General features: G+C 51.6%; 1 protein-coding gene across 3 annotated transcripts in view; it reads left to right on the top strand.

The window, feature by feature from the left end:
• Positions 1 to 254: 254 nt before the first annotated feature.
• Positions 255 to 14,409, top strand: part of CA9 (carbonic anhydrase 9) — a 119,983-nt gene continuing 105,828 nt past the window's right edge. For all 3 annotated transcript variants that reach the window (XM_073612169.1, XM_073612170.1, XM_073612168.1), the window contains exon 1: positions 255 to 539. In XM_073612169.1, the coding sequence (XP_073468270.1) occupies positions 434 to 539 (106 nt within the window). In that variant the 5' untranslated portion in view covers positions 255 to 433. The remainder of the gene's footprint in view (positions 540 to 14,409) is intronic.

Raw genomic sequence — 14,409 nt, 5'->3', positions numbered from 1 at the left:
GCCTTCATCCCCTCAGTAGGACCCCTATTCTGTGAATGAGATACCTTCATCCCCTCAGTAGGACCCCTATTCTGTGAATGAGATACCTTCATCCCCTCAGTAGGACCCCCATTATGTGAATGAGATGCCTTCATCCTCTCAGTAGGACCCCTATGCAGTGGAAGGGTCCCCCTGTGCACTGGGTGATTAGTATCATTGAACTGTGACACAGAAGTTGGTGTCAGGCTGTCCCCGGGGAGGACCTTCCTGTGTATATAAGGCAGGTGATCTCCCAGAATCTGTCACAGAGGTGAACCTCCTCGCCACACTCTGTCCTCTGGTGGAAATGAGTGTGAGGAGGCCGAGAGATTAGAGGACTTTCTGCAGAGATTAGAGGGATCAGGCAGCAGGAATTCATTCCAAGGAAACTTTTCCTAGAGACGGCTGCCTGGAGATGGGGCTCCGCAATCTCTGGCTCTTACTGCTGATAGGTACATTCCTGGGGCCCCTGGTCACCTGTGACGACCCTGAAGACCACCTCCATGAAGATCACCCACCAGGTATGTCCCCCAAATCCTTTCTATTCCTCTCTATACCTGAAAACTCTGCAGACAACTTCCAGACCCCAATCCAAAATATTCCCCCGATATCAGATTACCATGTGTCCCCGATAAGAGATAGAGACCCCCAGTGATTGCTTCACCTCTTGTTATTTGCCCCCCAGTGACCGCTTCACCCCTCATTATCTGCTACTCTGTGATTCCACCCCTCATTATCTGGACCCCAGAGACGGCTTCACCTCTTGTTATCTGCCCCCCAGAGACCGCTTCACCCCTCATTATCTGCCCCCCAGTGACCGCTTCACCCCTCATTATCTGCCCCCCAGAGATGGCTTCCCCCCTTATTATCTGCCCCCCAGAGACCGCTCACCCCTCGTTATTTGCCCCCAGTGACCGACTTCACCCCTCATTATCTGCTACTCTGTGATTCCACCCCTCATTATCTGCCCCCCAGAGACGGCTTCACCCCTCGTTATTTGCCCCCCAGTGACCGCTTCACCCCTCATTATCTGCCCCCCAGAGACGACTTCACCCCTCGATATTTGCTCCCCAGTGACCGCTTCACCCCTCATTATCTGCCCCAGAGAAGGCTTCACCCCTCGTTATTTGCCCCCCCAGTGACCTCTTCACCCCTCATTATCTGCTACTCTGTGATTCCACCCCTCATTGTGTGCCCCCCAGAGACGGCTTCACCCCTCGTCATTTCCACCCCAGTGACCTCTTCACCCCTCATTATTTGCCCCCAAGTGACCCAATTCACACCTCATTATCTGCCCCCCTGAGACGGCTTCACTCCTCATTATCTGCTACTCTGCGATTCCACCCCTCATTATCTGCCCCCCCAGAGAAGGCTTCGCCCCTTCAGAGCCTGCCCCTCTGTGACCTCACTCCTCACCATCTGCCCCTCTGCGACCTCACTCCTCACCATCTGCCCCTCTGTGACCTCACTCCTCATCATCTGCCCCTCTGTGACCTCACTCCTCATCATCTGCCCCTCTGTGACCTCACTCCTCATCATCTGCCCCTCTGTGACCTCACTCCTCATCATCTGCCCCTCTGTGACCTCACTCCTCACCATCTGCCCCTCTGTGACCTCACTCCTCACTATCTGCCCCTCTGTGACCTCACTCCTCATCATCTGCCCCACTGTGACCTCACTTCTCATGATCTGCCCCTCTGTGATCCCACTCCTCATCATCTGCCCCTCTGTGACCTCACTCCTCATCATCTGCCCCTCTGTGACCTCACTCCTCATCATCTGCCCCTCTGTGACCTCACTCCTCACCATCTGCCCCTCTGTGATCTCACTCCTCACCATCTGCCCCTCTGTGACCTCACTCCTCATCATCTGCCCCTCTGTGACCTCACTCCTCATCATCTGCCCCTCTGTGACCTCACTCCTCATCATCTGCCCCTCTGTGACCTCACTCCTCACCATCTGCCCCTCTGTGACCTCACTCCTCACTATCTGCCCCTCTGTGACCTCACTCCTCATCATCTGCCCCACTGTGACCTCACTTCTCATGATCTGCCCCTCTGTGATCCCACTCCTCATCATCTGCCCCTCTGTGACCTCACTCCTCATCATCGGCCCCTCTGTGACCTCACTCCTCATCATCTGCCCCTCTGTGACCTCACTCCTCATCATCTGCCCCTCTGTGACCTCACTCCTCACCATCTGCCCCTCTGTGACCTCACTCCTCATCATCTGCCCCTCTGTGACCTCACTCCTCATCATCTGCCCCTCTGTGACCTCACTCCTCATCATCTGCCCCTCTGTGACCTCACTCCTCACCATCTGCCCCTCTGTGACCTCACTCCTCACCATCTGCCCCTCTGTGACCTCACTCCTCATCATCTGCCCCACTGTGACCTCACTTCTCATGATCTGCCCCTCTGTGATCCCACTCCTCATCATCGGCCCCTCTGTGACCTCACTCCTCATCATCTGCCCCTCTGTGACCTCACTCCTCATCATCTGCCCCTCTGTGACCTCACTCCTCATCATCTGCCCCTCTGTGACCTCACTCCTCATCATCTGCCCCTCTGTGACCTCACTCCTCACCATCTGTCCCTCTGTGACCTCACTCCTCACCATCTGTCCCTCTGTGACCTCACTCCTCACCATCTGCCCCTCTGTGACCTCACTCCTCATCATCTGCCCCTCTCTGATCTCACTCCTCACCATCTGCCCCTCTGTGACCTCACTCCTCATCATCTGCCCCTCTGTGACCTCACTCCTCATCATCTGCCCCTCTGTGACCTCACTCCTCACCATCTGCCCCTCTGTGATCTTACTCCTCACCATCTGCCCCTCTGTGACCTCACTCCTCATCATCTGCCCCTCTGTGACCTCACTCCTCATCATCTGCCCCTCTGTGACCTCACTCCTCACCATCTGCCCCTCTGTGACCTCACTCCTCACCATCTGCCCCTCTGTGACCTCACTCCTCACCATCTGCCCCTCTGTGACCTCACTCCTCATCATCTGCCCCACTGTGACCTCACTTCTCATGATATGCCCCTCTGTGATCCCACTCCTCATCATCTGCCCCTCTGTGACCTCAGTCCTCATCATCTGCCCCTCTGTGACCTCACTCCTCATCATCTGCCCCTCTGTGACCTCACTCCTCACCATCTGCCCCTCTGTGACCTCACTCCTCATCATCTGCCCCTCTGTGACCTCACTCCTCATCATCTGCCCCTCTGTGACCTCACTCCTCACCATCTGCCCCTCTGTGACCTCACTCCTCACCATCTGCCCCTCTGTGACCTCACTCCTCATCATCAGCCCCACTGTGACCTCACTTCTCATGATCTGCCCCTCTGTGATCCCACTCCTCATCATCGGCCCCTCTGTGACCTCACTCCTCATCATCTGCCCCTCTGTGACCTCACTCCCCACCATCTGCCCCTCTGTGACCTCACTCCTCATCATCTGCCCCTCTGTGACCTCACTCCTCATCATCTGCCCCTCTGTGACCTCACTCCTCACCATCTGCCCCTCTGTGATCTCACTCCTCATCATCTGCCCCTCTGTGACCTCACTCCTCACCATCTGCCCCTCTGTGACCTCACTCCTCATCATCTGCCCCTCTGTGACCTCACTCCTCATCATCTGCCCCTCTGTGATCTCACTCCTCACCATCTGCCCCTCTGTGACCTCACTCATCATCATCTGCCCCTCTGTGACCTCACTCCTCATCATCTGCCCCTCTGTGACCTCACTCCTCACCATCTGCCCCTCTGTGACCTCACTCCTCATCATCTGCCCCTCTGTGACCTCACTCCTCATCATCTGCCCCTCTGTGACCTCACTCCTCACCATCTGCCCCTCTGTGACCTCACTCCTCATCATCTGCCCCTCTGTGACCTAACTCCTGATCATCTGCCCCTCTGTGACCTCACTCCTCATCATCTGCCCCTCTGTGATCTCACTCCTCACCATCTGCCCCTCTGTGACCTCACTCCTCACCATCTGCCCCTCTGTGACCTCACTCCTCATCATCTGCCCCTCTGTGACCTCACTCCTCATCATCTGCCCCTCTGTGACCTCACTCCTCACCATCTGCCCCTCTGTGATCTCACTCCTCATCATCTGCCCCTCTGTGACCTCACTCCTCACCATCTGCCCCTCTGTGACCTCACTCCTTATCATCTGCCCCTCTGTGACCTCACTCCTCATCATCTGCCCCTCTGTGACCTCACTCCTCATCATCTGCCCCTCTGTGACCTCACTCCTCATCATCTGCCCCTCTGTGATCTCACTCCTCACCATCTGCCCCTCTGTGACCTCACTCATCATCATCTGTCCCTCTGTGACCTCACTCCTCATCATCTGCCCCTCTGTGACCTCACTCCTCATCATCTGCCCCTCTGTGATCTTACTCCTCACCATCTGCCCCTCTGTGACCTCACTCCTCATCATCTGCCCCTCTGTGACCTCACTCCTCATCATCTGCCCCTCTGTGACCTCACTCCTCATCATCTGCCCCTCTGTGACCTCACTCCTCATCATCTGCCCCTCTGTGATCTCACTCCTCACCATCTGCCCCTCTGTGACCTCACTCCTCATCATCTGCCCCTCTGTGACCTTACTCCTCATCATCTGCCCCTCTGTGACCTCACTCCTCACCATCTGCCCCTCTGTGACCTCACTCCTCATCATCTGCCCCTCTGTGACCTCACTCCTCATCATCTGCCCCTCTGTGACCTCACTCCTCACCATCTGCCCCTCTGTGACCTCACTCCTCATCATCTGCCCCTCTGTGACCTCACTCCTCATCATCTGCCCCTCTGTGATCTCACTCCTCACCATCTGCCCCTCTGTGACCTCACTCCTCATCATCTGCCCCTCTGTGATCTCACTCCTCACCATCTGCCCCTCTGTGACCTCACTCATCATCATCTGCCCCTCTGTGACCTCACTCCTCATCATCTGCCCCTCTGTGACCTCACTCCTCATCATCTTCCCCCTGTGACCTCACTCCTCATCATCTGCCCCTCTGTGATCTCACTCCTCATCATCGGCCCCTCTGTTATCTCACTCCTCACCATCTGCCCCTCTGTGACCTCACTCCTCATCATCTGCCCCTCTGTGATCTCACTCCTCATCATCTGCCCCCTGTGACCTCACTCCTCATCATCGGCCCCTCTGTGATTCCACTCCTCATCATCGGCCCCTGTGTGATCCCACTCCTCACCATCTGCCCCTCTGTGACCTCACTCCTCATCATCTGCCCCTCTGTGACCTCACTCCTCATCATCTGCCCCCTGTGACCTCACTCCTCATCATCTGCCCCTCTGTGACCTCACTCCTCATCATCTGCCCCCTGTGACCTCACTCCTCATCATCTGCTCCTCTGTGATCCCACTCCTCATCATCTGCCCCTCTGTGACCTCACTCCTCATCATCTGCCCCCTGTGACCTCACTCCTCACCATCTGCCCCTCTGTGACCTCACTCCTCATCATCTGCCCCTCTGTGACCTCACTCCTCATCATCTGCCCCTCTCTGATCTCACTCCTCATCATCTGCCCCTCTCTGATCTCACTCCTCATCATCTGCCCCTCTCTGATCTCACTCCTCACCATCTTACCCTCTGTGATCCCACGCCTCATCATCGGCCCCTCTGTGATCTCAGTCCTCACCATCTGCCCCTCTGTGACCTCACTCCTCATCATCTGCCCCTCTGTGACCTCACTCCTCATCATCTGCCCCTCTGTGACCTCACTCCTCATCATCTGCCCCTCTGTGACCTCACTCCTCATCATCTGACCCTCTGTAACCTCACTCCTCATCTTCTGCCCCTCTGTGACCTCACTCCTCATCATCTGCCCCTCTGTGACCTCACTCCTCATCATCTGCCCCTCTGTGACCTCACTCCTCATCATCTGACCCTCTGTGACCTCACTCCTCATCATCTGCCCCTCTGTGACCTCACTTCTCATCATCTGCCCCTCTGTGACCTCACTCCTCATCATCTGCCCCTCTGTGACCTCACTCCTCATCATCTGCCCCTCTGTGACCTCACTCCTCATCATCTGCCCCCTGTGACCTCACTCCTCATCATCTGCCCCTCTGTGATCCCACTCCTCATCATCGGCCCCTCTGTGATCTCACTTCTCACCATCTGCCCCTCTGTGACCTCACTCCTCACCATCTGCCCCTCTGTGACCTCACTCCTCATCATCTGCCTCTTTGTGACCTCACTCCTCACCATCTGCCCCTCTGTGACCTCACTCCTCATCATCTGCCCCTCTGTGACCTCACTCCTCATCATCTGCCCCCTGTGACCTCACTCCTCATCATCTGCCCCTCTGTGATCCCACTCCTCATCATCGGCCCCTCTGTGATCCCACTCCTCACCATCTGCCCCTCTGTGACCTCACTCCTCATCATCTGCCCCTCTGTGACCTCACTTCTCATCATCTCCCCCTCTGTGATCTCACTCCTCACCATCTGCCCCTCTGTGACCTCACTCCTCATCATCTGCCCCTCTGTGACCTCACTCCTCATCATCTGCCCCTCTGTGACCTCACTCCTCATCATCTGACCCTCTGTGACCTCACTCCTCATCATCTGACTCTCTGTGACCTCACTCCTCATCATCTGACCCTCTGTGACCTCACTCCTCATCTTCTGCCCCTCTGTGACTTCACTCCTCATCATCTGCCCCTCTGTGATCTCACTTCTCATCATCTGCCCCTCTGTGACCTCACTCCTCATCATCTGCCCCTCTGTGATCTCACTCCTCACCATCATCCCCGTCCATCCTCTTCATCCCCGTCCATCCTCTTCATCCTCCGTCCATCCTTTTCATCCCTCGTCCATCCTCTTCATCCCGCCGTCCATCCTCTTCATCCCCCGTCCATCCTCTTCATCCCCGTCCATCCTCTTCATCCCTACGTCCATCCTTTTCATCCCTCGTCCATCCCTTTCATCCACCGTCCATCCTCTTCATCCCGCCGTCCATCCTCTTCATCCCCCGTGGTGTCTAATGTGATAGAGCTGGACCAATAGAAGTGAGGCTCGATGGATTTACAATGGAGTGAGTCATGACTCCCCCAAACAGTGAGGTGGTGAAGGTGAGATAATTGTGAGATAAGTAGATATGATGTAGGGCGATAACACATGAGATAAAAGCCTAGAGAGAGATTATAGATAATGGTGGAGATATGAGATCATAACCTAGAGGGCTATGAGATAAGGATAGACAGAGAAATCTGAGATATATAATATGGGGAGGGATATTATGTCCTCTTGGGATTCCCGGCTTTTTGCTCTATATGTTCCTGGTTGGGGGACATGACAGCCGGGATTTTGTCTTGCATCAGATAAATACCATCAAAGACATTTTCACAGGCTGTGGTCTCCTCCTCCAACGTTTCCTCCATGACATCTAGAAAACCTCTGAGGTGCCCACCATAAAGTACCCCAGTGAAGATCACGGGGTTGGCAGAGGACCTCTTCATACTTCAAATCGCTGTTCGTTCCTCCATCACTTTCTGTATGAAATTTCTTCCACCATCCACCTGGAGTATGTTGGTGTGACTCCATGCATGCGCTGTGCCCTGGTCAGTTCTTGGTTTTCCTTATGTTGGGATATTTGGAAATAGCTCCCGTCTCATGTTTTACACAAAGGAATGGTCTCTTGATATGGATGGTGTAGCCCAGTATTACCAGAACATGCTGACCACCCCCCCAGCCCCCGGGGAAGATTCTCCAACTGGCCCTACCAGGTCCATGCCAACTTCTTCAAATGGTACTTCAATGGTTGGTAAAGCTCCTCCAGGGATGCAATAATTGGGCGTCGCTTCAGGATATAGACTCGAGGGGTGTTCTCTTTTCAGTGCCCTTATTTCCTAGGTGTCCATCTATTGCGTGGTCCAACACCATCCCCCGGTAAGGATTAGGGGTGACCAATCCTTATCGGGGGATGGTATTGTTGTGGAGATTTTTATTAATGTATGTTGTCAGATGTCCCCCAGTGTCAGTTTTGCTGTAATGCGCTCATATGAGGGAATTCGCACATACAGACATTGGTGGAAGACCATTGGCTGTGGAAACCTTCTCGTGGACACGGCAGATCTGTTTGCTCTTTTAGGGATGATCGTTTATGCCTCACCAAGAGACTGGCCACCTCATGGTGATTGCATTAATACTCCTAGCAAACGGATCTGCGTACATGGGAACCATAGTATAACCATACAAAATGATGGCCCACTGAGCCATGATAGAGTACGGCTCACGTCATTGGTAGAGGTGGGAATGTGCACACCATCGTATTCAGAGCTCTGTAAGTAGTGTTCAAATTGTGAGACACTTGTGTCGCATTGGCTCTGCACATGACCATCTGCACACGTCACTACTGTATTTCTATTTGAATATATACATGTGTGTGATCGGTTCTTTTGAAAGAATACAAGTGTCTGATTGGCTGATTCTGAAGTCACCACCTTCTTTGTTATTCATGTTTACAGTATAAATAAAAGCAGTAGAGCATTCTATGGAGGATTCTGCTGAGCTCAACGTGATCCCACCATCTGTCCGTGTTACTTGGAGATATAGAAGCGCGCTTTCCCGGCATTATACAACAGTCCTGTGATTGTGCTTATTAGCGCACAGAATTATTTGCTTATAAAAAGAGGCTTATAATTTCCACCACAGAATTGGACCATGTAATAGGTGGACACCTAGGGACTGAGGACACTGATAAGAGAACACCCCTCGAGGCCATATTCTGAAGGGACGCCCAATTATTGCAGCCCTGGGGGAGCTTTACCAGCCAGGGAATCCATCATGTATGGTGGGGACTGTCACGGAACGTCCCACACTCCGCTTGAGTGCTTCCGTCATATACCACTTCCTCCCAGTCTGTATACAGATATCCCAACCTCTCTGAGCACAAAACAAGGCGACACTTGCTTGTTGCTACCAAGAACTGACTTTATTCAGAACCAGAATTACAAGACTTTATATCCTGTTGGAACCTCCTCTAACAATACAACTGTAACTTAATTAACTTAATTAACATGAACTAATTATCTAATCCTTTATACAGCCTAGGTGACTGAGACATGACCTTTCGCCCAGACTTGTGGTCACCGAGCTTCACACAGTTATATCAACACAATAGCAGTCGTCCCGTCTCCTACATTGTATAGAGGACAATGTGATCAGCTCATTCAATTAACATACATCCTGGGAGATATTGTGGACAAATATTACTGTCCCATTTTAAGTAGTCCAAGATATATTTTCTCACTCACCCTGTGCCAGGATGGCAGCAAAGATCCGTGTACCTGGGAGACGGTACCATCGACATGTCGTCCCAGCAGCCAGATGAGGGAATGGAAAAGGAAGCAGCCGGCTCACCTCCCCAATGGCAGCTACACAATTTGGGAGTGGCCTGGACTGGCTCTTCTCCCTGGAATCCTTTCTGCCGCTGGAGAGAAGACAGGGTGTCTGGGCTCACTCTGTCATGCTGTTGGGGATCTGGGCCCACTGCCCAGCATCCCTGGGGTATACAGGTGGAGACTGAAGTCCCATCCACCTTCACAGGAAATCCATCCTCTGTTAGTTGAGGGCAGAGTCCAGCAGTCCTCGGCCCTGTTGCCAGCCCTTCTGCTGGAAACCCCACACCATCTGTTCCGGCTACCTGTTGGAGAGGGAGGCCGACTGCCCCACCTCCCTGGAACTCTGTAGTTGTTGCCGGTGCTGGGCACAGGTTGGTAGCACTCTGCCCTGTTGCCAGCACTTCTGCTGGGGACTCTGCATCCTCCGCTCCGGCTAACCGTTGGGGCAGGAGGCTGGCTTCCTCCACTCCCAAACTGTGTAGCTGCCATTGGGGAGGTGAGCCGGCTGCTTCCTTTTCCATTCCCTCATCTGGCTGCTGGGACGACATGTCGATGGTACTGTCTCCCAGGTACACGGATCTTTGCTGGGGAGGAAAGCCCGCTTCCTCCACCCTGGCCAACTGTTGGGGAGGGACAACACACACCTCCTCTCCCTTCTCCCCCTGTATCTGCTGCTGGGAAGTGATTGCCATCTTCTCACCCTGAGCCTCCACAATTGCTGCAGGTGTGGGGCAGAGGTCTTGGACCCTCTGTCCGGTTGCCAGCACTTCTGCTGGGGGTTTGCCAGGTGGTTCCTCCTCTACAGAAACGTCTATTAAATCCCCAGTCTCTGGAGTTGGTAAAAGTGTGGGACAGAGGTCTTGGACCCTCTGTTCAGTTACCAGATCTTCAGCTGGAGAAGTTTGTTTTAACTCCATAGATGCTGCTGGCAGAAAATCCCATGTCCCTGTCAGTGTTGTGGGAGAAAGGCCGACTACCTCTTCTCTCAAGAAGGCTGAAGCCACTGTTGGTGCTGGGCAGAACACAGTGAACTTTGGCCCTGATAGCAGCTCTTCTGCTGGAGGCTCATCAGGTTGTTCTTCCTCAGCAGAAAAGTCTATCAAATCCCATGTCTCTGCAACTGATGTCTGGGGATAGAGGTTCACCATCTCCTGTCCATGGAACCCAGAAGATGCTATCATTTCTGGACAGAGGTTAGCAGAGCTCTGCCCTGTTGTCAGCACTTCAGGTTTGGGGACGGCAATCTACGGATTTTCCACTGCCGATTCTCTGGCATGCTGCTGAACTTGTTCTAGCAGTTTCCTGTATGCCCTTTCCAGATGCTGTTCCTTCCTTAGCAAATGGTCCAGATCAGGTTTGAGCTCTGAGACCCCTGCAAGACCGAGCATAGACTCTCTATAGTCTCTCAGGTCCTCAAGGTCAGGTTCCCCTTCATCGCCAAACATAAAAAGATCTGTAAGGCTCTCCCACAGCAATCCAGGGCCTCCAAAGTCATATCCCTCCGGAGAGCATTCTGTTGTCTCCCCTAAATATCCCTCCTCTGCGTGCCATTGCAGAGCCCGATAACGATTGTCCAGCTCTATCTCCTGCTGGACCAGTCTGTCCAACTCAGTCACCCATTGCTCCTGGGGCTGCTCTCCCAGGAATGCCATCCGCAATGCCGTTGGTCACTGGCCCGTTGCTCTTGGGTTGGAAAGCACTTGCCCTGTTTTATACCAGCGAGACGGAGGGCTGCAATCCAGAGCTCCACCCGAATTTGCTGCCTAAGCTCCAGGTATTCATCCTCAGACACAGTCCTGGTGTATGTTGAAAGGATGATCTGCAGCAGCCCCGGGAACTCTGATGCCAGGTCCATATCTCCGCTGGGGTGACTGAAGTCTGCTATGCTGATCTTGGATCCAGTTGGAGGTTTGGATTTCCCAGACTGCAGGAAGCTTTCCCGCTGCTTGCCACCAATGTCACGGAACGTCCCACACTCCGCTTGAGTGCTTCCATCATATACCACTTCCTCCCAGTCTGTATACAGATATCAGATATTCCAACCTCTCTGAGCACAAAACAAGGCGACACTTGCTTGTTGCTACCAAGAACTCACTTTATTTAGAACCAGAATTACAAGACTTTATATGCCGTTGGAACCTCCTCTAACAATACAACTGTAACCTAATTAACATGAGCTAATTATCTAATCCTCTATACAGCCTAGGTGACTGAGACATGACCTTTCGCCCAGACTTGTGGTCACCGAGCTTCACACAGTTATATCAACACAAAAGCAGCTCCAATAGGAGTCGTCCCGTCTCCTACATTGTATAGAGGACAATGTCATCAGCTCATTCAATTAACATGATGAGTTCAGAATCAACCAAACCAATAATAGTCTCTACATACATCCTGGGAGATATTGTGGACAAATATTACTGTCCCATTTTAAGTAGTCCAAGATATATTTTCTCACTCACCCTGTGCCAGGATGGCACAGGGTGACTTAGACATAAGATGTATTCTGAGTTCCACGGGCCCTCCCGTCACAGGGACAACCCAGTATCAGGATGGGTGGGATCCCCATCTATCACTCTGATGTCTTCTCTGATCTCCAGGCCCTGTCCACCTTCATCATCAGACCCAGGCCTCACATTTTGTAGACTACCCCCATCTTTAGGGCTTTGCTCCACCTCCTCTTCACCTCCAGGTGGTGGTCATCTATGAACATCTAATGTCATCATCAGTCACACCAAGTCTCCCCTCCCCCATCACCGTCATAAGACTCAGGGCTGATTCCACCGGGTGACCATCTACCTTTCCCACGTCCTCCTCCAATGAGAACATACCCCTCCCCCATCTCCACCAAAACTGTCTAATATGAGGTCCATGTCTATCTAATCAGACCGGCCCTTCTACTACATGGATGAAGGAAATTGTATAATGTATGAGCAGCTTAAGTCTGGTACACCGAGGGACAACCGGTCCGTACAGGATAGAAATAAGAGGTTCTAATGACCGGTCCGTATAGGATAGAAATAAGAGGTTCTAATGACCAGTCGTACAGGATAGAAATGAGAGGTTCTAATGACCGGTCCATATAGGATAGAAATAAGAGGTTCTAATGACCAGTCGTACAGGATAGAAATAAGAGGTTCTAATGACCAGTCGGTACAGGATAGAAATGAGAGGTTCTAATGACCGGTCCGTATAGGATAGAAATGAGAGGTTCTAATGACCGGTCCGTATAGGATAGAAATGAGAGGTTCTAATGACCGGTCCGTATAGGATAGAAATGAGAGGTTCTAATGACCGGTCCGTATAGGATAGAAATGAGAGGTTCTAATGACCGGTCCGTATAGGATAGAAATGAGAGGTTCTAATGACTGGTCCGTATAGGATAGAAATGAGAGGTTCTAATGACCGGTCCGTATAGGATAGAAATGAGGTTCTAATGACCGGTCCATATAGGATAGAAATGAGAGGTTCTATTGACCAGTCAGTATAGGATAGAAATGAGAGGTTCTAATGACCGGTCCGTATATGATAGAAATAAGAGGTTCTAATGAACGGTTCGTATAGGATAGAAATGAGAGGTTCTAATGACCGGTCCGTATAGGATAGAAATGAGAGGTTCTAATGACCGGTCCGTATAGGAAAGAAATGAGAGGTTCTAATGACCGGTCCATATAGGATAAAAATGAGAGGTTCTAATGACCAGTCAGTATAGGATAGAAATAAGAGGTTCTAATGACCGGTCCGTATTGGATAGAAATAAGAGGTTCTAATGACCGGTCCGTATTGGATAGAAATAAGAGGTTCTAATGACCGGTCCGTATTGGATAGAAATAAGAGGTTCTAATGACCGGTCCATATAGGATAGAAATGAGAGGTTCTAATGACCGGTCCGTATAGGATAGAAATGAGGTTCTAATGACCGGTCCGTATATGATAGAAATAAGAGGTTCTAATGAACGGTTCGTATAGGATAGAAATGAGAGGTTCTAATGACCGGTCCGTATAGGATAGAAATGAGAGGTTCTAATGACCGGTCCATATAGGATAGAAATAAGAGGTTCTAATGACTGGTCCATATAGGATAGAAATGAGAGGTTCTAATGACCGGTCCGTATAGGATAGAAATGAGGTTCTAATGACCAGTCCATATAGGATAGAAATGAGAGGTTCTAATGACCAGTCAGTATAGGATAGAAATAAGAGGTTCTAATGACCGGTCCGTATAGGATAGAAATGAGAGGTTCTAATGACCAGTCAGTATAGGATAGAAATAAGAGGTTCTAATGACCGGTCCGTATAGGATAGAAATAAGAGGTTCTAATGACCGGTCCGTATAGGATAGAAATGAGAGGTTCTAATGACCGGTTCATATAGGATAGAAATGAGAGGTTCTAATGACCAGTCAGTATAGGATAGAAATAAGAGGTTCTAATGACCGGTCCGTATAGGATAGAAATAAGAGGTTCTAATGACCGGTCCGTATTGGATAGAAATAAGAGGTTCTAATGACCAGTCCATATAGGATAGAAATGAGAGGTTCTAATGACCGGTCCGTATAGGATAGAAATGAGAGGTTCTAATGACCGGTCCGTATAGAATAGAATTGAGAGGAGAGCGGTGGGCGGGTGACTCAGCAGATCTAATCGGGGGAGGAGATCCAATCAGAGTGAAGGGTGAGATCCAATCAGAGTGAAGGGTGAGATCCAATTAGAGTGGGGTGGGGAGGAGATCCAATCAGAGTGGGGGAGGAGATCCAATCAGAGTGAGGGGGGAGATCCAATCAGAGTGGGGAAGAGATCCAATAAGAGTGGGGAGGAGATCCAATCAGAGTGGGGTGGGGGGAGATCCAATTAGAGTGGGGTGGGGAGGAGATCCAATCAGAGTGAGGGGGGAGATCCAATCAGAGTGGGGAAGAGATCCAATAAGAGTGGGGAGGAGATCCAATCAGAGTGGGGTGGGGGGAGATCCAATCAGAGTGGGGTGGGGGGAGAGCCAATCAGAGTGGGGTGGGG

The sequence above is a fragment of the Aquarana catesbeiana genome, linkage group LG01 (assembly GCF_042186555.1).
Source record: "Aquarana catesbeiana isolate 2022-GZ linkage group LG01, ASM4218655v1, whole genome shotgun sequence".
Classification (NCBI taxonomy): Eukaryota; Metazoa; Chordata; class Amphibia; order Anura; family Ranidae; genus Aquarana; species Aquarana catesbeiana.
This window is presented reverse-complemented; position numbering and strand designations above follow the sequence as displayed.